This window comes from Ranitomeya variabilis, chromosome 5 (genome assembly GCF_051348905.1).
Source record: "Ranitomeya variabilis isolate aRanVar5 chromosome 5, aRanVar5.hap1, whole genome shotgun sequence".
NCBI classification, from domain to species: Eukaryota; Metazoa; Chordata; class Amphibia; order Anura; family Dendrobatidae; genus Ranitomeya; species Ranitomeya variabilis.
In genome coordinates, this window is record NC_135236.1 from 673887714 (window position 1) to 673911784 (window position 24071).

The following is a 24071-nucleotide window of genomic DNA, read 5'->3' on the forward strand; positions in this document are numbered from 1 at the left end:
AGTATAATTAGCACCATACAACTTTTTTTCAATAGCACAGGAGGGTGGTCACTCTCACACCTGGTCCTATCTTAAAAATACTCTTCTTTAAGCAACTCTTATTCATTCCTAAGTATTATAGGACTGAACTCTCCACGTTACACCACAGACCTCAAGGCAGGCGGTCTCTTGCTCCGTCCTACCTCTCACCCCATTTCAAATTAAATTATTAGCAAAAAAAACAAGTTTTTGGCTTTGTGCATCAATAACATTTGAAATAACTCAGTACATGTAAAATATAAGGTGGTTTCTCCAAATTCACCATAATATTCCACTTTTACTGTTTACGGCAGTCTCAAAATGCTTCAAAAATGGCGCCAGAAGTTGGTGAATCACATCTGCAGCAGGTCACGACAGCCAGAGGGGCTCCAGGTTATTATTCATGTTTCATTCGTTTACTGCAAACTTTGCTAATAAACTGAATTTGCAATGATGGAAGATGGGTGGGGAGGGAGGTATAATTATGATTTCAGCTGTATATAAATATTACATTTATAATATACAGTATGTACCAGTCAATAACAACGTTAAAAAAAGCAGTCTCTTAAAAGTTTTTCTCCTAATGCTCAAAAACTGGCCCAGGCATAGCAGTGACTCGCATAATCTATGCTCAGTGAGCGCCCTGGGCTATAATGGAGCCAAGAGGTGGAGCGTTGCTCCTGGTGCTCAGCCAACAAAGTCTATATTCACAGAAGAAACTTCAGGACGGATCTGAGCCACAAGCAGGATTATGGCGCTGACAAAACAGTCACGATTTACACTGAACGATGGGCACAAAATTCCGGTGGTCGGACTGGGCACCTTTGCTCCTCAGGAGGTAGGTTGTGATAGCCCTTAGCTACAAATTTAGGATGGCTTCTTAACACTTGAAATCTTTTGTGATATGATCCTACAAGTTCATGAGGGTGCAATAATGTACTGCCGACATCATAGCAGTGCTTAGAACAGTAGGGACATGTTATAAGAGGTGCAGTTGACTTATGTAACTGTCTGTAAAGTAATCATGGAGGGAAGGGAAATTTCTGTGTTTCAGATCATACATGGCATCGAAGAAGACCATGAGAACAGTGGTTCCCCTTGGAATTGTCCAGGAGACATTCACTCCTTCTCTTGCAGCATGCTAATTCAGTAGAGCAGATAGTGCATGGCAATGAGGAACTAACGAGAGGAGCTAACTTTGGCATATTGCAGGTATAGGAGATGTCATACAAGAAGAAGTGCAAGCAGAGAATTGGGGGCACCTGGAGCGGCTTAAGTACAATGTTAGAGACAATGTTGTAGACTGAACAAGCCTTGGTGAAGGTACAATAAAGAGGTAGGATAAGGGGAAAGGACACAGTCGGAAAATATGTCAACTATGATGGAGACTTTGACTTGGATGTGGTTTTGCAAAATGAAATGTTCATGTAACCCTATGTTCCTGTCTACCCTTGTCTCCTATTATTATTTTAGTTTCCTAAGTCTATGGCGGAGGAGGCTGTGAAAGTCGCTCTTGATGTTGGGTATCATCACATTGATTCCGCATTAATATACGGGAATGAGGTTGAGGTTGGACGAGCTATCAATGCGAAGATCACGGATGGAACGGTCAAGAGAGGAGACGTGTTCTACACCAGCAAGGTGATGACAATGAGATACTTCCATGGGCAGCCAACAGTTGTCCTCTTTAACTGCTATCTTGGTCATTGTCGTAAGTGACAGAAGTGGGTTTATTAGCTCTTTTTTACAGTATTTTTTAGCTATCATCCACTCTTCCATGGATCCATAACTTTTAATACATTTTTAAGCAATTTTTACCTTTTCCCCCTTCTAGCTGTGGAGCACCTATCAGTCCCCCGAGTTGGTTCGTCACGCTCTTGAGAAGTCTTTGAAGGATCTACATCTGGATTACTTAGATCTTTATCTTATTCATAGTCCCATCGAATTTAAGGTCTGTATATGGCCCCCAACAACATTTTATGACAAGGTCACAGCCTAAATTTTCTGTGAGGCTGGAGGACGGTCTAGCTTGTCTCCTGGTCTACTAAATTTCCATTTCTAAACTGGTCATAGCTTGAACTCTTGTGATGGCTAATGTAATGAACAGATCCAACTTATCTCATGGTCTTCCTTCTTTTTTTACACTGATTTTCGTCAGTTGTGTTTTAATTTTTTTTTTTTTTGCTTTTAAGCCTGGTGATGATCTACAGCCAACAGATGAAAGTGGAAAATTGATTTATCACAATACTGATATTCGAGACACTTGGAAGGTATGTAGACAAACCTTAGACTTTTCAGAGGTTTCAGTCTGTTATTGGAGTCACATGGTCCTTCCATATGCTTCCAGTGACATCTCAGTTTACAAGTGACTCTAATGGCTCATTTCTTCTTCAATGATGATGAATTCAACACTTACGTAACAGCAACTGTGTAGAATGACTTAAAGAGAAGTTATCATCAGAAAATGACCAATTGCTTAAGTCAGATTTTTGTGTTACATATAGTTTTTAAAAAAAAATGCTACCAATGTTTTTTTTAACATATCACAATCTATATTTTTAATGAAAAATTGATATATTGCAGTTTTCAGTCTGGCCACTAGGGCTTTTTTTTTTAGATTTTATCTCTCTGCTGTTTCAGGAAACAACACATGTATGTAGCCATAATGATCAGACCAAAACTCTATCTTTTGCATTGAAGCATCTAATGAGGGTCATTGTGAAGGGACAGGGAGTGGGTCAGCTGTGATATACCATGTTGTTAATGGTGAATCCTGTGTTATCCACTGTATATAGAGGTGTTATCAGTAGTGTTGAGCGATACCTTCCGATATCCAGAATTATCGGTATCGGATTGGATCGGTCGATATCCAAAAAATATCGGATATCGCCAATACCGATACCCGATACCAATACAGGTCAATGAGACACAAATATCGGAATGTAAATAAGCCCTTTCTGTCCTTCGTGTCTGTGCAGGACCGTGGGGGCTCTGTGTGGGCCTGCCGGGGGTCTGTACGGGCCTCTCGGGGGTCTGTGCAGCCGGCCGGGGGTCTGTGCGGGCCTCTCGGGGGGGTCTGTGCGGCCTGCCGGGGGTCTGTGTGGCCTGCCTGGGGTCTGTAGGGCCTCTCTGGGGTCTTTGTGGCCTGCCGGGGGTCTGTGAGGCTTTCCGGGGGTCTGTACGGGCCTCTTTGGGGTCTGTGCGGGCTGCTGGGGGGGTCTGTGCGGGTGTGCAGGCATCGTCCGATGGGACTACAAGTCTCATCGAACGATGCCTGCTACAAGGACAGTGATTGACACATTAGCCAATGATGGGACAGTAGAGTAGTCCCATCATCCGGCTAATGTGTTGAATGTAAAAAAATAAATAAATACTACATACAGTACATGCTACATACATACTACATACATACTACATACATACTACATACATACTTACTACATACATACTACATAATACATACTACATACTTTTGATGCAATTTTGATGCAGTTTTTGGTGCAGGTTTTGATGCAGGTTTTTGGTGCGGTTTTTGATGCAGTTTTTGGTGCAGTTTTGATGCAGTTTTTGGTGCAGTGTTGATGCAGTTTTTGGTGCAGTTTTTGATGCAGGTTTTTGGTGCAGTTTTTGATGCAGGTTTTTGGTGCGGTTTTTGATGTAGTTTTGATGCAGTTTTTGATGCAGTTTTTGGTGCATTTTTTGATGTAGGTTTTTGGTGCTGTTTTTGATGCAGTTTTGGTGCAGTTTTTGATGCAGGTTTTTGGTGCGGTTTTTGATGCAGTTTTGAAGCAGTTCTTGGTGCAGTTTTTGATGCAGTTTTTGATGCAGTTTTGAAGCAGTTTTTGGTGCAGTTTTTGATGCAGGTTTTTGGTGCAGTTTTGATGCAGTTTTTGATGCAGGTTTTTGGTGCGGTTTTTGATGTAGTTTTGATGCAGTTTTTGATGCAGTTTTTGGTGCATTTTTTGATGTAGGTTTTTGGTGCTGTTTTTGATGCAGTTTTGGTGCAGTTTTTGATGCAGGTTTTTGGTGCGGTTTTTGATGCAGTTTTGAAGCAGTTCTTGGTGCAGTTTTTGATGCAGTTTTTGGTGCAGTTTTGAAGCAGTTTTTGGTGCAGTTTTTGATGCAGGTTTTTGATGCTGTTTTTTAGGCCATGTTCACACTTCGCGGTTTTTACCGCGGATCCGCGGCGATTTTGATGCTGCGGGTCTGCAGCAGTTTCCATTGCGTTTACATTAACATGTAAACCCTATGGAAACCGCAAACCGCAGTGCACATGCTGTGGGAAAAACCGTGCAGAAACGCAGCGGTTTACAACCCGCAGCATTTCATTTCTTTGTGCAGAATCGCAGCGATTCTGCACCCATAGAAATGCATTGAACCGCTTACTTCCCGCATGGGGCTGTGCCCACGTTGCGGGAAGTAAGCGGATAATGCGCGGTTGCTACCCGGGGTGGAGGAGAGGAGACTCTCCTTCAGGCCCTGGGAAGCATGAATAGTGTAAAAAAAAAGAATTAAAATAAAAAATGATGCTATACTCACCTCTCAGCGCTGCACGCGGCCGTCCCCGGTCTCAGTTGCTGTGCGAACAGGACCTGCGGTGACGTCACGGTCACATGACCGTGATGACGCCGCGGTCACATGACCGTGACGCCACGAAGGTCCTTCTCGGCACAGCAGCTTTGAAACCGGATCGTCGCCTGCAGCGCCGAGGAGATCGCGACGTCAGAGGGTGAGTATAAACCATTTTTATTATTTTTAACATTACTATTGATGCTGCATATTGCTGCATATGCAGCATCAATAGTATAGGAGTAATCCCACAGCGGAAACCGTGGAACAAACCGCGATAAATCTGCAGGGATAACCGCAGCGGGTTTGCCCTGCAGATTTATCAAATCCGCTGCGGGAGAACCCGCAGAGGTCACACGCAAAGTGTGCACATAGCCTTATGCAGTTTTTAGTGCAGTTTTGGTGCAGTTTTTGATGCAGGCTTTTGGTGCGGTTTTTGATGCAGTTTTTGGTGCAGTTTTGAGCAGTTTTTGGTGCAGTTTTTGATGCAGGTATTTGGTGCAGTTTTTGATGCAGGTTTTGGAGCAGTTTTGATGCAGTTTTTGGTGCAGCTTTTGATGCTGGTTATTGATGCGGTTTTTGATGCAGTTTTTAATGCAGTTTTTGGTGCAGTTTTTGATGCAGTTTTGATGCAGTTTTTGGTGCAGTTTTGGTGCAGTTTTTGGTGCAGGTTTTTGGTGCTGTTTTTGATGCAGGTTTGATGCAGTTTTTGGTGCAGTTTTGGTGCAGTTTTTGATGCAGTTATTGATGCAGGTTTTTGGGGCGGTTTTTCATACAGTTTTGATGCAGTTTTTGTTGCAGTTTTGATGCAGTTTTTGATGCAGTTTTTGATGCAGGTTTTTGGTGCTGTTTTTGATGCAGTTTTGATGCAGTTTTTGGTGCAGTTTTTGATGCAGGTCTTTAGTGCGGTTTTTGATGCGATTTTTGATGTAGTTTTTGATGCAGTTTTTGGTGCAGTTTTAGATGCAGATTTTTGGTGCAGTTTTTGATGCAGATTTTTGGTGCGGTTTTGATGCAGTTTTTGGTGCAGTTTTGATGCAGTTTTTGGTGCAGTTATGATGCAGTTTTTGATGCAGTTTTGATGCAGTTTTTGGTGCGGTTTTTGGAAAATAAATAAACGGAAAATGTGCATGATTTGAATAGAAACATGCATGAAAAAACAGATTCGGAGGCCGGATTCATCATTTCACATCCCAGTTTCATACGTTTTTTGCTGGATCCGTCGCTGTGCGTTTTTTGCCGGACAGAAAAACTGTTCCTCTGTATGTGTTTTCCATCCGGTGGAAACAGCTTTTTTGACAGATTCGGCAAAAACTGATGAAACGAGTGGCCATCAGGCGCAATCCGGCGCTAATACAACTCTATGAGAAAAAAAAGGATCCGGCGGAAAAAAACGGATCAGGAGGAAAAAAACGGATCCGGCGGAAAAAAATGGATCCTGCAAATGTGCTCGCAGGATGCGTTTTTTACCCATAGACTTGTATTGCCAACGGATCGTGACAGATGGCCACACATCACATCCGTCATGCAATGGATCCATCGTGTTTCGCCGGACCGTCAGCATGAAAAAACGTTCAAGTGAACTTTTTTTGTCCGTCGCTTCCGCCATTTTCTACCGCGCATGCGCGGCCGAAACTCTGCCCCTCCTTCCCGGACTTCAGAATGGGCAGTGGATGCATTGGAAAACTGCATCCGCTGCCCATGTCATGCACAAATTCCACCACGTGCGTCGGTACGTCGGCCCGACGCATAGCGACGGACCCATACCGATGCAAGGGTGAAAGAGGCCGCAATGAGCGTTGAATTTTAAAAAAATGGAAAAAAAAGGCGTGGGCTCCTGCGCAATTTTCTACGCCAGAGGGGGAAAGCTGACGGCTGGGGGCCAATATTTGTAGCCTGCTATGAATATCAGCCCGCAGCTGTCTGCGTAGCCTTTACTGGCTATTAAAATAGGGGGACACCAAAAAAAATCATGTGGGGTCCCCCTATATTTTATAGCCAGAAAGGCTACACAGACAGCTGCGGGCTAATATTCATAGCCTAGAGAGGGGCCATGGATATTGCCCCCCCCCCCCGGCTACAAATACCAGTCCGCAGCCGCCCCAGAAATGGAGCATCTGTAAGATGCGCCAATTCCGGCACTTAGCCCCTCTCTTCCCACTCCCGTGTAGCGGTGGGATATGGGGTAATAAGGGGTTAATGTCACCTTGCTATTGTAAGATGACATTAAGCCGGGTTAATAACGTAGAGGCGTCAATAAGACGCCTATCCATTATTAATACAATAGTAATAAAGGGTTAACAAAACACACACATTAGGAAAAAAATATTTTATTATTCTTAATTTCACCATACTTGCCATACTTCAGCGCCTGCAAAAAAATGTAAAATAATAAACCGTTTACTACCTGTCCACCGTAGTCCAATTAATAACAAGTGCAATGGCATAAAGTGAGACTAGGGACTATTTTTTTTACAGCAGCGGAGGGATACAGTGCGGAAGGATACCTTCCTCCCGTCATTGTATTCCTGGACCCCCGGTAGAGCGGTTGCATCAGCTGATGCTGCCATTCTCCACGGGAGATCATTGTGGGACACTCGTGGATTCTGCAGATCAAGGAGTATATTGGTTGTTTGTTATTTTAATATTTTTTTACAGATGACACTGGCTTTGGGGAACAAAGTGACAAGTAATGGTAAGTATGTAATCTATGTTTAATGTACTGTATGTCTGTATGTATAAAGAGATTGAAACCACAAAAATGGGTAAAAATAATAAAAATAATATTAATAATAGTAATATTTTATAATAACCCCAGTGATAACAATAAACGTGAGTGGAAACCACTCTTACCATGAAAGGAACCAAACACCTAGAGCAGGGACAGCAGTCCCAGAAAAAGGAAACCAGAGCGGGATATATGTATTAATATATATAAATCTTTATTAGTGGTAATGATACATAAAGTTAAAAAGTGCACATGTTGGATAAAATAGTTAAAATAATATTTCCAGACAAATATACATAAGCCAATAGGCCTACGGTGTGCCAAAAGAGATTGAGCAATAGAATAGTAATTATATGTATATGTCTCCCCAATATGTAAAAAAATGAAAACGTGAAACTTTTATAATTAAAAGAAGTAACCCAAAAAAACAGGGTTAGAAGGGAAAGTGCCAAATGTGCAAAGGTGCAATCGTGCAATATAAATTAGTGTAAATCACTCAAAAAAGCTATAAAGTGCCTTGCACACAAAAGACAATAAAGAAAACTATATGAAAATAAGGAGGACATATACCTTGTGGCGACACCGTATCCAACAAAACGCACCCCGACGCGCGTTTCGGATACACGATCCTTCGTCAGGGGGTGCAAGAGTGTGCAAAGCAGTCATCAAAGCAAAAGGTGGCTACTTTGAAGAACCTAGAATATAAGACATATTTCCAGTGGTTTCACACTTTTTTGTTCAGTATATAATTTCACATGTGTTAATTCATAGTTTTGATGCCTTCAGTGTGAATTTACAATTTTCATAGTCATGAAAATACAGAAAAATCTTTAAATGAGAAGGTGTGTCCAAACTTTTGGTCTGTACTGTATGTAGTATGTATGTAGCATGTATGTAGTATGTATGTATGTAGTATGTAGCATGCATATAGCATGGATGCAGTATGTATGTAGTATGTATGTAGTATGTATTATGTAGTATGTATGTAGCATGTATGTTGTATGTATATAGCATGTATGTAGCCTGTATGTAATATGTGTGTAGCATGTATCTAGCATGTATGTAGTATGTATGTAGTATGTATGTATGTAGTATGTATGTAGCATGTAAGTATCATGTATGTAGCATGCATGTAGCATGTATGTAGTATGTATGTATGTAGTATGTATGTAGTATGTATGTAGCATGTAGTATGTATGTAGCATGTATGTAGCATGTATGTAGTATGTAGAATGTATGTAGTACGTATGTAGCATGTAGTATGTATGTAGCATGTATGTAGCATGTATGTAGTATGCATGTATGTTGTATGTATGTAGTATGTAGTATGTATGTAGTATGTATGTAGTATGTAGTACCGTATGTATGTAGCATGTATGTAGCATGTAGTATGTATGTAGTATGTATGTAGCATGTGTATCAAGCATGTATGTAGCATGTATGTAGTATGTAGTATGTATGTAGCATGTATTTAGTATGTATGTAGTATGTTTGTAGTATGTATGTAGCATGCATGTAGCATGTAGTATGTATGTAGCATGTATGTGGCATGTATGTAACATGTATGTAGCATGTATGTAACATGTATATAGCATGCATATAGCATGTAGTATGTATGTAGCATGTATGTAGCATGTATGCAACATGTATGTAGCATGTATGTATGTAGTATGTATGCAGCATGTATGTAGCATGTATGTAGTATGTATGTAGTATGTAGTATGTATGTAGCATGTATTTAGTATGTATGTAGTATGTATGTATGCAGCATGTATGTAGCATGTATGTAGCATATATATAGCATGTATGTAGTATGTATGAAGTATGTAGCATGTATGTAGTATGTATGCAGCATGTATGTAGCATGTATGTAGTATGCATGTAGTATGTATGTTTGTAGTATGATAAACATACTACCCCGACCCTTAAACCCTAAACGGGAATGGGCCACACTTCGTCATATATATGTATGTACAGGTCCTTCTCAAAAAATTAGCATATAGTGTTAAATTTCATTATTTACCATAATGTAATGATTACAATTAAACTTTCATATATTATAGATTCATTATCCACCAACTGAAATTTGTCAGGTCTTTTATTGTTTTAATACTGATGATTTTGGCATACAACTCCTGATAACCCAAAAAACCTGTCTCAATAAATTAGCATATCAAGAAAAGGTTCTCTAAATGACCTATTACCCTAATCTTCTGAATCAACTAATTAACTCTAAACACATGCAAAAGATACCCGAGGCTTTTAAAAACTCCCTGCCTGGTTCATTACTCAAAACCCCCATCATGGATAAGACTAGCGACCTGACAGATGTCAAGAAGGCCATCATTGACACCCTCAAGCAAGAGGGTAAGACCCAGAAAGAAATTTCTCAACAAATAGGCTGTTCCCAGAGTGCTGTATCAAGGCACCTCAATGGTAAGTCTGTTGGAAGAAAACAATGTGGCAGAAAACGCTGTACAACGAGAAGAGGTGACCGGACCCTGAGGAAGATTGTGGAGAAGGACCGATTCCAGACCTTGGGGAACCTGAGGAAGCAGTGGACTGAGTCTGGCGTGTGCAGGAAATGGGCTACAGGTGCCGCATTCCCCAGGTAAAGCCACTTTTGAACCATAAACAGCGGCAGAAGCGCCTGACCTGGGCTACAGAGAAGCAGCACTGGACTGTTGCTAAGTGGTCCCAAGTACTTTTTTCTGATGAAAGCAAATTTTGCATGTCATTCGGAAATCAAGGTGCCAGAGTCTGGAGGAAGACTGGGGAGAAGGAAATGCCAAAATGCCTGAAGTCCAGTGTCAAGTACCCACAGTCAGTGATGGTGTGGGGTGCCATGTCAGCTGCTGGTGTTGGTCCACTGTGTTTCATCAAGGGCAGGGTCAATGCAGCTAGCTATCAGGAGATTTTGGAGCACTTCATGCTTCCATCGGCTGAAATGCTTTATGGAGATGAAGATTTCATTTTTCAGCACGACCTGGCACCTGCTCACAGTGCCAAAACCACTGGTAAATGGTTTACTGACCATGGTATTACTGTGCTCAATTGGCCTGCCAACTCTCCTGACCTGAACCCCATAGAGAATCTGTGGGATATTGTGAAGAGAAAGTTGAGAGACGCAAGACCCAACACTCTGGATGAGCTTAAGGCCGCTATTGAAGCATCCTGGGCCTCCATAACATCTCAGCAGTGTCACAGGCTGATTGCCTCCATGCCACGCCGCATTGAAGCAGTCATTTCTGCCAAAGGATTCCCGACCAAGTATTGAGTGCATAACTGAACATTATTATTTGATGGTTTTTTTGTTTGGTATTAAAAAACACTTTTATTTGATTGGTCGGGTGAAATATGCTAATTTATTGAGACAGGTTTTTTGGGTTATCAGGAGTTGTATGCCAAAATCATCAGTATTAAAACAATAAAAGACCTGACAAATTTCAGTTGGTGGATAATGAATCTATAATATATGAAAGTTTAATTGTAATCATTACATTATGGTAAATAATGAAATTTAACACTATATGCTAATTTTTTGAGAAGGACCTGTAGTATGTAGTATGTATGTAGCATGTTTATAGCTTGTATGTGCATGTATGTAGCATGTATGTAGTATGTGTGTATGTAGCATGTAGTATGTGTGTAGCATGTATGTAGCATGTATGTATTTTTTTTTATACATTCAACACATTAGCCGGATGATGGGACTACTACTGTCCCATCATTTGCTAATGTGTCAATCACTGTCATTGTAGCAGGCATCGTCCGATGGGACTTGTAGTCCCATTGGACGATGCCTGCACACCCGCACAGACCCCCCGGCAGCCCGCACAGACCCCCCGGCAGGCCCGCACAGACCCCCGGCAGGCCACACAGACCCCCCAGCAGGCCGCACAGACCCTTCTGCAGGCCGCACAGACCCCCAAGAGGCCACACAGACCCCCAGCAGGCTGCACAGACCCCCGGCAGGCCACACAGACCCCCCAGCAGTCCGCACAGACCGCCGGCAGGCTGCACAGACCCCCCTGGCAGGCCCACACAGACCCCCGGCAGGCAGGCACAGACGCCCCATGGTCCCGCACAGACCCCACCCGCATAGAGACATGCAGTCTTCGCCCACGCACCGCCCACACTCAATTAAAATGCATAATTGCACTATGGGATCTTCCGATTCCGGTATCCGATACCACAAAAATATCGGAACTCGGTATCGGAATTCAGATACCGTGAATATCGGCCGATACCCGATATTTGCAGTATCAGAATGCTCAACACTAGTTGTGACCGGAATACTCCAGTAAACAGTGATAGCAGATGTACGAGTCAGAAATATACTCAATATAGTTGTCACTTCTCATCCCCCACTCTTCTTAGTTTTTCGCTTTTTGTGATTTTTTTTATTTATTTATTTTGTATTTTAGGCTATGGAAGATTGTAAAGAAGCCGGACTGGTCAGATCTATAGGCGTCTCCAACTTCAACCATAAACAACTGGAGCTCATCCTCAACATGCCGGGACTGAGATACAAACCTGTGTGCAACCAGGTAGAGTAGAACTCTATCCCATCTGCAGATCATCGAACATTTGCATTTTTTACACTTTTTTTTTAAAAATAAGACATTGCCAAAAGCGAAAACCAAAAATGTACTAGACTTAGATATGACATATACTAATGTTCTAATAGAACAATAATAAAGTAGTCTCTCCAAAACCTTAGCTTTGTAGCTGGATCCCCTTAAAGGGCTCCTGTCAGTAGGATCAACTCTCATAAGCCGTCTATATGAGCATGTAGGTTATAAAAAGTTGAATAAAATGATACCTTGATATCTGAGATCTGATGTCTTATACCAGAGAAAACCACATTTTTCATAATATGTAAATGAGCTGTTTAGATCTATGGGCCGGACATAGATCTCCCTAAGACTCCGCCTCCAGAGGTTATTTTAAATGACAGGGGCATTACCAGTGTGAGACATGTAAATCAGGAGCCTTTAGAAAAACCCTGACTGAGGGAGAGAGGGAAAAAGAGATAGGTGTGGCGCTTCCTCTGAGTTTAATACGTTTTTATCAACAATGAACAATTCTTTTAGTTATGGTTATGCTCACCTTTAATCAATAGGAAATGCACGTTGAGATTCTCCAGGAGTCACTTCTTTGTGTACCTCTCCTCCATATCTTGAATAATCCAATAAGGTTTGCAGCTCACTTTCAGATTTCAGATTTCAGATCTACATAGTTAGTGAATCCAAAGTAAAGAGAAACTCCAAACAAATGTGGCGCTCGTCACCTAAGGATTTCATGAATGCATCCAATTCCCGTGAAAATCTCAAAGTTTTCTTATTTATGAAGGTTCCCATAAGGGATTAGCAGGGCGGGACCTGGATTCTAACATTAGATTATAATCCAGGTCTCGCCCTGATAATCCCCTCTGGGAACTTTATTATATAAGAAAACTTTGAGATTTTCACTGGAATTGGATGTATTCATGAAATCCTAAGGTGACGAATGCCACATTTGTTTGGAGTGTCTCTTTACTTTGAATGTAGATCAGGAGAGCAGACTGTCAGTCATTACATGTCTCACATTGGAAATGCCTCTTTAATTTAAAATAAGGTTTAAAGGAAGATTTTCAGGGAGATCTGTGCCCCTCCCAGAGATCTTAACAGCTTATCTACATATTATTAAGAAAAACATGGATTTCTCTCGAATAAGACATCGGATCGTAGATATCAAGGTATCATTTTATTCCACTTCCTATGACCCACATGCCCAGATAGACGGCTTAGGCGGGGTGATCCCATTGATAGATTCCCTTTAAGGAGTGTTCCCTGGGCAGACATTTTTGAGTCTACCAGAGCTCATAAGCTAGTAGGAACATCACCCTCCTCACCCCACTGGTGGTGCATGCATGGCCGAGATCATCAGCTTAGTCTATAAATTGTAGATTTTTGAACAGGGGGTAGGAGAAGGGGGCTTAATACTGAATTGTCCTTCAGCCAAAATTATTTGTATAGTTGTAATTTAGCATTTGTAGAACGGGAGGTTTACTGGTGAGCCACCAACCTTCATGTCTCATAGGAGTGGCCTCAATACCAAGTCATAACTTTGGGTTCAAGTATAACAAACAGAGTTGAAAAAGTTGTGGTGGCTCCAACCAAACCAGACGACGCTTCACGTTTCATTTCCTTACAAAACTACCATTGGAATCTGCCTTTGGTCCTTACATTAGACATTTTGTACATCTGCAGGTGGAATGTCATCTCTACAATAATCAGGTCAAGCTGCTGGAGTTCTGCAAATCACACAACATAGTCCTGGTGGCATATGGGGTGCTGGGCTCTACTCGAGATGTAAGATGGTAAGAACTCTCTTGGAATTGGACAAGCCGAACTTTCAACTGCAACTACTCCGAATCCTTCTTCTCCATATAAAGGGAGAACCGGAGGGGTGCCATGTTTAATAACTAAATCTTAGTGCACTCAACTTTAAAGGGGTTATCTGGGACTTTTTTTCCCTATTGGTATAAGCACTTATCGTCAGATTGTTACTAACTACCTGCCTGTCCTGTGACAAACTCTACCAGTTCAGAGTGGTCATGGACTTCTCCTGCCAGTGATTTTCCTGCTTCTGTGATGTCATGTCGACAGAGCAGTTCCTTGTCTTTCGCTCTGCTCTGTCGATGGGGTCATCACTGCCGATGTCATGTTGATTGACTTTAAGCTCCAGGCTGAGCTGGCTGCCAATCAACATGACGATGATTGCATGCTCCTACGATAGAGCATCGTGGAAGAGAAGAAACTGCTTTGTTGATGAGACATCACAGGAAGCAATAGAGTTGCCGGTAAGCGCAGTCCATGACTGTTCTGAGGCAGGAGAGATTGACACAAGGTAGCACAGGAAGGTAGTTAGCAACTCTACCAACAAATAAGTGCTTAGCTCCATAGAAAAAAGAAGTCCTTGATAACCCCTTGAAGTTTGTCTACATTGCATCTTTACTCTTTCAGGATTGACACGACTGTTCCAATGTTACTGGAGGACCCTGTGCTCAATGCAATTGCAAAAAAACATGGCCGAACTCCTGCCCAAGTCGCAATGAGACATATGCTACAGAGAGGAATAGTGGTTCTTGCTAAGAGTTTTAAGCCGGAGAGGATCAAGCAGAATCTTGAGGTATGAGATGTGGTTTTCAGAAGGTCACACTTTAGATAAGAAGTGGTCCAGTAATTACCCATCTTCTTATGGCCAAAACACATTTATCACGTGACATAGTATGCATTCTATCTCCTTCCTTGTACATGGGTGCTAATACCTCTGTTCTACTGTGGGATCTCCATACTCCAAAACAACCTTTTCAAACAATCAAAATTGCACCCAATTGTATCAAATTGAGTTCCGACATGAGAATGAGAGGTCTAGAATGCCAAGAGTTGACTCGAAACGATGCATGTAAGCATGATGTGAACCTCTTGCTTGAGAGAGCTTCCCTCGGGTTCAAAGTACTCTGCCAATATTTCCTGCAAGTCACTGCCAACTTGACTACAAAACTGTATTTAGTCTTGGCTCGAGAAGCTAGAGAGCAAAGTCTCCTAATATTAGGAGTCCATAGGAGGTGGAGATCCATGGATAATGGGCAGCAAAATCCACAGCAATTGGGTTTTTGTGAACTGTGACCTCAATATTAAACGCAAAGGGGAAAAGTCTGCAAAAATTCAGCGGAGAAAATTTCTGTAGCAAGTGGCAGCAAATTCTACAAATCGCATCCACTACTGCATTTCCAAAGATCCGAATGGGAAGTCCTCAGCAATTCTTGTACATTTAGGATTAGATGAAACAGGATTTGTTTGAAGTCTTTTACCTTGGAGACACATATGAGCACATTACTTACAAAATGGCAGGAAATGTTGAAAAGTTGCCTGTGACTTTAGTGGAAATCAATGAAACAATTGGTTGCATAAGTAAACATGTCCTTTTAATGGTTACTGGAAAAATACAGAGGTATGCAAATATGTGGTAAATATTGGTAGTGCCAATTCTCTTCTATGTTCATAGACTTCCATCAAAAGTGGACATTTTAGCTACATTCGTTTGGGTTCCTCTGTTACAAATGCTAAGGTCCAGTATCCAAGAGATCAGTAATTGTACAGAGACGTGTAAGTGAGTTTTAGAAATATAGAATTAGTTGACCTCTATCTATGGTAATTTCTAATTTCAGGTTTTTAAATTTGAGTTGAGTGAGGAAGAAATAAAAAGTCTCAATGGACTGAATCGAAACCTACGCTACGTGGATGTGTCGAAGTAAGTGTGACGTATTGGAGAATATATTCCCAAAATTCTGGACAAATTGCATTTAGGCTCCACATATAAGGAATACACATACACTATACATAAGAGACTTCCCCTACATCATACAGCACAAGTCAACTCTTTTTGATGGTCCAGAAAACCCTCAGAAAAAGGACAATCTACCCAAACTCTCGGAAAAGATTCCATATTTCTCAGGAGCTGCTGAAAATTTCTTAAAGCAGGAAAGTTTCTTACGTGTAATGCTGGAGTAGCCTAATCTACTCTAGAAAATGTCACCTTCTCAGATTGTGTTCTGTAGGTACGGCTGGAGAACACAGAGACAATACTCTTATAGGGATCCTGCCACTTGACTCATGCTAGAGAGAGATGAGGCAAAATTTGAATTCGCCTGTTTGATCGTTTTTTTTCCCCAGGAAATTCGGTTCACGTAGAAGTTATTCTCTGCAAATTTAATGTCCCTTATGCTCACCTCTAAGGTCCCTCTGCTACTCAACACCACCATTCCCATCCTTGCCGCATCTTCTGATCAGCCACCAATCACGTTGGAATCTTCGGGCCTCTCACGCTGCGCCAAAATTCCAACTGTCATGACACCTGGCAGGGATCTCGGCAAGAGCATAAGAGGTCAACGGTGTCATGACATCACGACATGTGATGTGACCTTCGTGTCATGCTCTCATGTGCAAAACCTTCCCATGTGACAGGAAAGCAGGAAGTCCTGTACATTGTGAGAGGCCTCAAGATTCCAACACGAGGGGTAGGGGATCAAAAGATGCGGTGGGGACCGGACGGGTGACGGTGAGTAGCAGAGGTGAGTGGTACGGGAAGTTTTATTTTTTATCCTGTCAATGGCCCGTTATGGTTCAGGAATATGGTGGCCAGCCGGAATCTATTTGCTGAATCCATATGGAAGCAAATTAGAGAAAAATCTGAGTTTTGGCAAATGTGGAAACTTTTTTGGAAATTTCAATTCCATTTATTCCCTCATCTTTAGGCCATGTGCACACGTTCAGGATTTTTCGCGTTTTTTTCGCGTTTTTTCTCTATAAAAACGTGATAAAAACACGAAAAAAAAACGCTAACCTATGCCTCCTATTATTTACAGTGTATTCCGCATTTTTTGTGCAAATGTTGCGATTTTTTCCGCGAAAAAATCGCATCGCGGAAAAAAAAGCAACATGTTCATTAAAAATGCGGAATTGCGGGAATTCCGCACACCTAGGAGTCCATTGATCTGCTTACTTCCCGCACGGGGCTGTGCACACCATGCGGGAAGTAAGCAGATTATATGCGGTTGGTACCCAGGGTGGAGGAGAGGAGACTCTCCTCCACGGACTGGGCACCATATAATTGGTCAAAAATAAAAGAATTAAAATAAAAAATAGTCCTATACTCACCCTCGATGTCTTCCCGCCTCTCCGCTGCATGCTGCCGCTTCGGTTCCTGTAGCTGGTGTGCGGTGAAGGACCTGCGATGATGTCACGGTCCTGTGATTGGTCGAGACCGGTCATGTGACCGCTCACGTGACCGCGACGTCATGGAAGATCCTGCGCGCACACACCATCTATACGGAACGGACGCCGCTGAGGAGATCGGCTGTCTGCAGGTGAGTATAAGCATTTTTTTAATTTTTTTTATTATATTTAAACATTCTATCTTTTACTATAGATGCTGCGTAGGCAGCATCTATAGTAAAAAGTTGGTCACACTTGTCAAACACTCTGTTTGACAAGTGTTACCAACCTGTCAGTCAGTTTTCCAAGCGATGCTACAGATCGCTTGGAAAACTTTAGCATTCTGCAAGCTAATTACGCTTGCAGAGTGCTAAAAAAACGGAAAAAAAACGCAAAAATAAAAATGCGGATTTCTTGCAGAAAATTTCCGTTTTTCTTCAGGAAATTTCTGCAAGAAATCCGGACATGTGCACATACCCTTAATGCTGGCTAAACCATAGGCAGCCGGAATCAGAGCCTGGTTGTGTAACTGCTGCCAGTTATGTCCTTCTCTGAGACGCAGTTTGAAGAACTGGTTGGGAGAGACAAGATAAGTCTGAGAAGGCTTCTCCTCGCCTCACTCCAGGTGATTGACAAGTCTCTTCCTATGTACACACATTTTTTTCTCAGAAGGTCAAAACGTCACGGTCTCTTGGAGTACTGTCACCACATCGGCCAACCTGTCTACATCTGCGGTGTGAATCTATGCAAGACATATTTCATCAAGCATGACAGATCGGTAGATTTACTGAATCATACCAGTATGTTCCTTCGTTAGGGAGAGCTTGGGACATCCCAGTGAACACTTGGATACGTATCTCCAAGAGTTGGCAAGTAGGAAGGCATCTTATCCATGAACTGGCAGGGAAAAAGCATTACATGGACACATGCTTGAGTTATGTGGGTTGTCCAGGACCTTAACATTGATAGCCTATTTTTTATATTGGCCACCTAAAGCATATCTTTGGGGGTACAGCATTACTACCCCTACTATCAGCTGCTAGAAGGTCCCATTGCAATTGAAAATAAATAGAGTATGGAGCTGAAAAACCACAGCTATGTAGTGGTCGTTCTCAGGTACTGAAGCTCAGCACTTATTGAAGTGAATGTGATCTGAGCTGCAGTACCTGAGATTGACCACTACTCACTATGTGGCGCTTCGACTCAATACATCGGGGAGTAAACAGTGTACTGAGCCAAAGCACCACAGCGCCATACAGTGAGTAGTGGTCAGTCTCAGGTACTGCAGCTCAGATCACATTCACTTCAATTAGAGCTGAGCTTCGGTACCTGAGAATGACCACTACATAGCTGTGGTTTGTGGTTTTTCAGCTCCATACATCGCAGATAAAATAGATCGTTGGATCAGAATATGTCTAGCAATTGGCTCTAATTATTCCAAGTGGATGAGAAGAATCAGCTGAATTCTCCCCCTGCTCCCATACTTCTAGAGATGTAACATCACCTTTTCTGATTTTGCAGGTGGAGTGATCACCCGAAGCATCCATTCCATGAAGAATATTAAATTCATCGGTTTTGTTGGTCTCCAACTTTTGTAAATTGATTATTGAGAACTTTTTACAAGTTCTAATTTTTTTACTTCCAATAAAGAAATCACTGAAGATACAAAAGGGTCTGAGACTATATGACACCGGTCACCTGAAGGCTGCTATTTCACTGCATTTTAACGAAGCCAACCGCAAAAACGTAATATTCCGGAGTATCTGAATTTTTTGTAAAATCTGAGGCAAATTCAGCTAATCTCGAACCAATTTTCTCATTTCTAGTGACACTGAAATCGGCCATGTTCCTCATACTGTCCATAAACACTTTTGGGTCCCAGTCATCATTTGTGCTTTTTTAAGTTACTTTTCTTTTTTTAGTCTTGTTGCCTTCAATGAGGTTTTTTTGTGCTTAGTTTTTCAAAATGTAGTTATTGAATTTTTCACCAAATCAAAAAATGCTCTGTATTTTTGTTTTTTGGTCTTTTTACCCTTTTTTAGGTAAAAAAATCACAAGTTTTGGTAAAATGTCACAAACATTGCACCAAAAATTAAAGCATTGACAAAACCCCTCCATTGTGATACTGGCGTACATTTAAAAAAAAAAAAATTAGCATTTTTTTTAAAAAGTAGCATGTAATGAATTGGTCAGAAAAATTTTGAAAAATAAAACCACATCCACAATGATGACTATAAAACCTGTTTTTACTGACGAGATGTTCTGTAGATACGTCAGTATATCAGAGAAACCTGCATGTAACATCCCTGTAATTATTTCCACATCTATATCATGTGTCTCATGTCCCCCTCTGTCCTCATCACCTTCATCATGTCCCCCTGTGTCCTCATCACCTCCATCATGTCCTCCTGTGTCCTCATCACCTCCATCATGTCCTCCTGTGTCCTCATCAGCTCCATCATGTCCTCCTGTGTCCTCATCACCTCCATCATGTCCTCCTGTATCCTCATCACCTTCATCATGTCCTCCTGTGTCCTCATCACTTCTATCATGTACTCCTGTGTCCTCATCACCTCCATCATGTCCTCCTGTGTCCTCATCACCTCCATCATGTCCTCCTGTGTCCTCATCACCTCCATCATGTCTTCCTGTGTCCTCATCAACGCCACCATGTCCTCATCACTTCTATCATGTACTCCTGTGTCCTCATCACCTCCACCATGTCCTCCTGTGTCCTCATCACCTTCATCGTGTCCCCCTCTGTCCTCATCACCTCCATCATGTCTTCCTGTGTCCTCATCACCTCCATCATGTCCTCCTGTGTCTTCATCACCTCCATCATGTCCTCCTGTGTCCTCATCGCTTCCATCATGTCCCCCTGTGTCCTCATTATCTCCATCATGTCCCCCTATGTCCTCATTATCTCCATCATGTCCCCCTATGGCCTCATTATCTCCATCATGTCCTCCTGTGTTCACATTACTTCCATCATGTCCCCCTGTGTCCTCATTATCTCCATCATGTTCCCCTATGTCCTCATTATTTCCATCATTTCCTCCTGTGTCCTCATCACCTCCATCATGTCCCCCACTGTCCTTATCACCTCCATAATGTCCTCCTGAATCTTCATCACCTCCATCATGTCCTCCTGTGTCCTCATCACCTCCATCATGTCCTCCTGTCTCCTCATCACCTCCATCATGTTCCCCTCTGTCCTCATCACCTCCATCATGTCTTCCTGTGTCCTCATCATCACTTCTATCATGTTCTCATCAACTCAATCATGTCCTCCTGTGTCTTTATCACCTCCATCATGTTCTCCTGTGTCCTCATCACCTCCATCATGTTCCCCTCTGTCCTCATCACATCCATCATGTCTTTGGAGCGCCCCCACTGCCGCAGGGCCGAGGGGTACCCGGTACCGGGCCTCTGAGTCTCTGCTCTGGGATTGTCACGGTGGCTAGACCCGGTCCGTGACCCTGCTGAGGGGCGCCCAATAATAGGTGTAGAAAGGGATGGTAGTGCGGTGGAGTACCGGTCGCAGTAAATAACGAGGACACCAGGTTGCAGTCTCTTTACCTCTTTACTGAAGGCTTCAGGACCCTCAGTCCGGAATACGGTTAACCGGGCTGCGCAAGTCCGGCCGGTCTGATGGCACCTCCAGAGTTCCCTTTGCAGGTGGAAATCTGTGCCTACCTTCTAGCGCTTGTGTGTTGCGGTCCTCCCCTGCTGTGCTTACGGGATAGTCCCCACAACTGTTGTGTCTGTTTCTGAAGTTCCCTCACAACTCGATTCTGATGTTCTTCTTCGTCCCCCAGATTATATGGCTAGGACGCACCCGTATGACGGGTAGGCTCGGAGTTCTTCCGGGACCCTAGAGTTGCCCCTCTCCAAATGTTGCCCCCTATGTCTTCTTAGGTGATTTGGGTGAGACAGCCCGCCTATAACTGACTGTCCTGCCGTAGGTTTGAAGTTAGGCCTGGAGCTCTATACTTCCTCGGCGTTCCGGCCACCGGCTGCGCGCCTCAGTAGGATGTTGCCTCGTCTTACAGCACGACTCCTACTGGTGTTTCTCCTTGTTGCGTTGATCTCGTTTCTCACTCAGCACAATAAACCTCGCTTCTTGTCCTTTCTTAGGGCACCGCCGCTATCTCGTGCAGGCGCGGTCCCGTAGCGTTCTCTCTGTTCGCTAGGCCTCTGTCAGGATCCCACCCCTGACAGGGACCCCCCTGAATCTTCCCCTGCAACACCCTCTGCCACAGGATGTTGCCTGGTTCCAACCCAGTCAGCTTCTCACTAACTTCCTATCTAACCCCCAGTTTTACCAGATTGTGAGGAGTGGCCTAATACATAGCACCCTTAGCTCCCCCTGGAGGCCAGACTGTGAAGTGTATTGGTGTCTGTGATACCTGGTCAGGTGAACTCCTTCAGTGCCATCAGACGTACCATAGCCCCCCTTAGCGGCGGAGCATCAGTACTGCAACGACCAGGACTCTGGGGCGCTGCACTCCCCCCCGGTTAAATCCAGTACTCCTGGACTGGGAAGAAAACAACAATATATGTCAGCAAAAAGACATACAATTTTGAAATGCAATAACAATAAGCAAGTTTGAACAGGGCTTCCCTTTATGGGAGGTGAGGACACTTGAACGTTACAAAGATGGTTAAATATTTTAAATAACATACTATAAATAACTTCTCTTACCCAACCGGGTATGCTACTAAGTGCAAATTTTTGAACAATAATTTAACGTTGCCTTTAAGGACGTACACGCTGAATCCACTAAAGACCTTCTTAAAAAACACTATAAGGCTAATCAACTTTTCTTCATTTTCCATCTTTACATCTGCAGGACCGCCTGTCTATCTGCCCCAGGCCTACTGCCTCTCGTTCTGCTGCAGGACCGCCCCTTTCCGCCCGGGCCTACTGCCTTTCTACTACTATACACAGTATAGAACGTATCATCCATCTCTCAGTTCAGGATCACCGAGCCATCTCTGTATGGCTCCTAGGAGGACTCACCGACTAACCCCGTACGGGTTCACTTCCTGTCCTCATTCTCTAACACATTATTAAACATTCCTTACAATTAACTAGCTAACTACATATAACTGCTACATGTCAGCATTATTACTTCTTCTCTTAAAGTATCATCATTCTCTAAGTGCTATCGATGAACGTCCCCTTTAAGAAGGGACCAAGTCTCTATGAGGTAGTGCAACTTCTCAAGCTGCGAGTTCGTATACAGCAAGGGCTCCGGTGCTGTTTCCAGGAACAGTTTCTTCGCAAAGAGTCACTTCTTTTGTAAAACCAGTAGAGGGCACCTTTAAGAAGGTGCAAACTATTTACAATAAGTTTGTAATCATGCAGTGTTCATGATCCAGCAGTTCTTTCAACAATGATAAAACAGGAAACAAAAGCAAAAGCAGAGGAAGGGATCCCGGGTAAACAAAGGGATCCCTTTAAGAGTTACCCTGATCGGGTTGTAGCAGCAAAACAGCAAAAGACAAACAGTCAACTATTTACAAATGATGAAGCATTCTTGCTTACTCAGTTTCTGGCTGCCCCCACCGAGGCTTTACCTGGCAGGTGGCCCTCTGCGGCCCAGGCAGGCTGGACTCCAAGTCTACTCCCGATGCCAGGTGTACCCCATGGGTTCGGGTCTTCTGCACGACCAGGTCGTGCACTGCGATGAGTGTCTGCATGGGTCGATGGATGATGCTGGTGGTGGCAGAGGCTGCAGCAGCGGCTTCAGAGGCAAGCTCCTCCCCCTCGGTTTGGGATACCGCTAGAACGGCCGTACAGCACTGTATATCCCGGGCCCACCAGCTGCTCCCCTTTAGGCGCCGGCGATACGTCACCACATCCCCCGGCTTCAGGAGGGACTTGGCGCCGTCTCCACACAGGCAGGGCTCCACTTCATCCCGGGTGATGCGGACTCTCAGGTTTTATGACCCCAATGGCGAGGGTCTCAGAGATATCAGCAAGTCTGTGAAGTACAAAAATCCAGCTCATAGGGCAGTGGTAACTGGGTTGACCATATATCTACTCCTAACGCCAACACTAGAAGTAGCCGGGGAACATGCCTACGTTGGTTGCTAGATGTCTCGCGCCAGCCGGAGAGCTAACTACCCCTAGAAGAGGAAAACAAAGACCTCTCTTGCCTCCAGAGAAAAGACCCCAAAAGTAGGATAGAAGCCCCCCACAAATAATAACGGTGAGGTAAGAGGAAATGACAAACACAGAGATGAACTAGGTTTAGCAAAGAGAGGCCCACTTACTAATAGCAGAATGTAGAAAGATAACTTATATGGTCAACAAAAACCCTATCAAAAATCCACACTGGAGATTCAAGAACCCCCGAACCGTCTAACAGCCCGGGGGGAGAACACCAGCCACCCTAGAGCTTCCAGCAAGGTCAGGATACAGATTATATACAAGCTGGACAAAAATGCAAACAAAAACAAATAGCAAAAAGCAAGAAAGCAGACTTAGCTTAATCAAACAGGAACCAGGATCAGAAGACAAGAGCACTACAGATTAGCTCTGATATCAACGTTGCCAGGCATTGAACTGAAGGTCCAGGGAGCTTATATAGCAACACCCCTGACCTAACGACCCAGGTGAGCATACAAGGGATGAATGACATACCCAGAGTCAAATCACTAGTAGCCACTAGAGGGAGCCAAAAGGTACTGGAGCTTCAGGACCCTCAGTCCGGAATACGGTTAACCGGGCTGCGCAAGTCCGGCCGGTCTGATGGCACCTCCAGAGTTCCCTTTGCAGGTGGAAATCTGTGTCTACCTTCTAGCGCTTGTGTGTTGCGGTCCTCCCCTGCTGTGCTTACGGGATAGTCCCCACAACTGTTGTATCTGTTTCTGAAGTTCCCTCACAACTCGATTCTGATGTTCTTCTTCGTCCCCCAGATTATATGGCTAGGACGCACCCGTATGACGGGTAGGCTCGGAGTTCTTCCGGGACCCTAGAGTCG

The 24071-nt window shown here is 43.3% G+C and overlaps 1 protein-coding gene across 1 annotated transcript; it reads left to right on the top strand.

The window, feature by feature from the left end:
- The first annotated feature begins 700 nt into the window (after nucleotides 1–700).
- Nucleotides 701–19088, top strand: LOC143776964 (prostaglandin F synthase 1-like). The gene is made up of 9 exons (XM_077266846.1): nucleotides 701–856; nucleotides 1492–1659; nucleotides 1853–1969; nucleotides 2211–2288; nucleotides 11743–11865; nucleotides 13570–13679; nucleotides 14326–14491; nucleotides 15534–15616; nucleotides 18601–19088. The coding sequence occupies exons 1-9, from the start codon at nucleotides 770–772 to the stop codon at nucleotides 18641–18643; spliced, it is 975 nt and encodes a 324-aa protein (XP_077122961.1). The 5' UTR covers nucleotides 701–769; the 3' UTR covers nucleotides 18644–19088.
- Nucleotides 19089–24071: the final 4983 nt, after the last annotated feature.

Coding starts and splice junctions, on each gene's coding strand:
- LOC143776964 (XM_077266846.1), top strand. CDS start 770: ATGGCGCTGACAAAACAGTCACGATTTACACTGAACGATGGGCACAAA. Junction 2,289..11,742: donor ATATTCGAGACACTTGGAAG/GTATGTAGACAA, acceptor TTTGTATTTTAG/GCTATGGAAGATTGTAAAGA. Junction 14,492..15,533: donor GGATCAAGCAGAATCTTGAG/GTATGAGATGTG, acceptor TTCTAATTTCAG/GTTTTTAAATTTGAGTTGAG.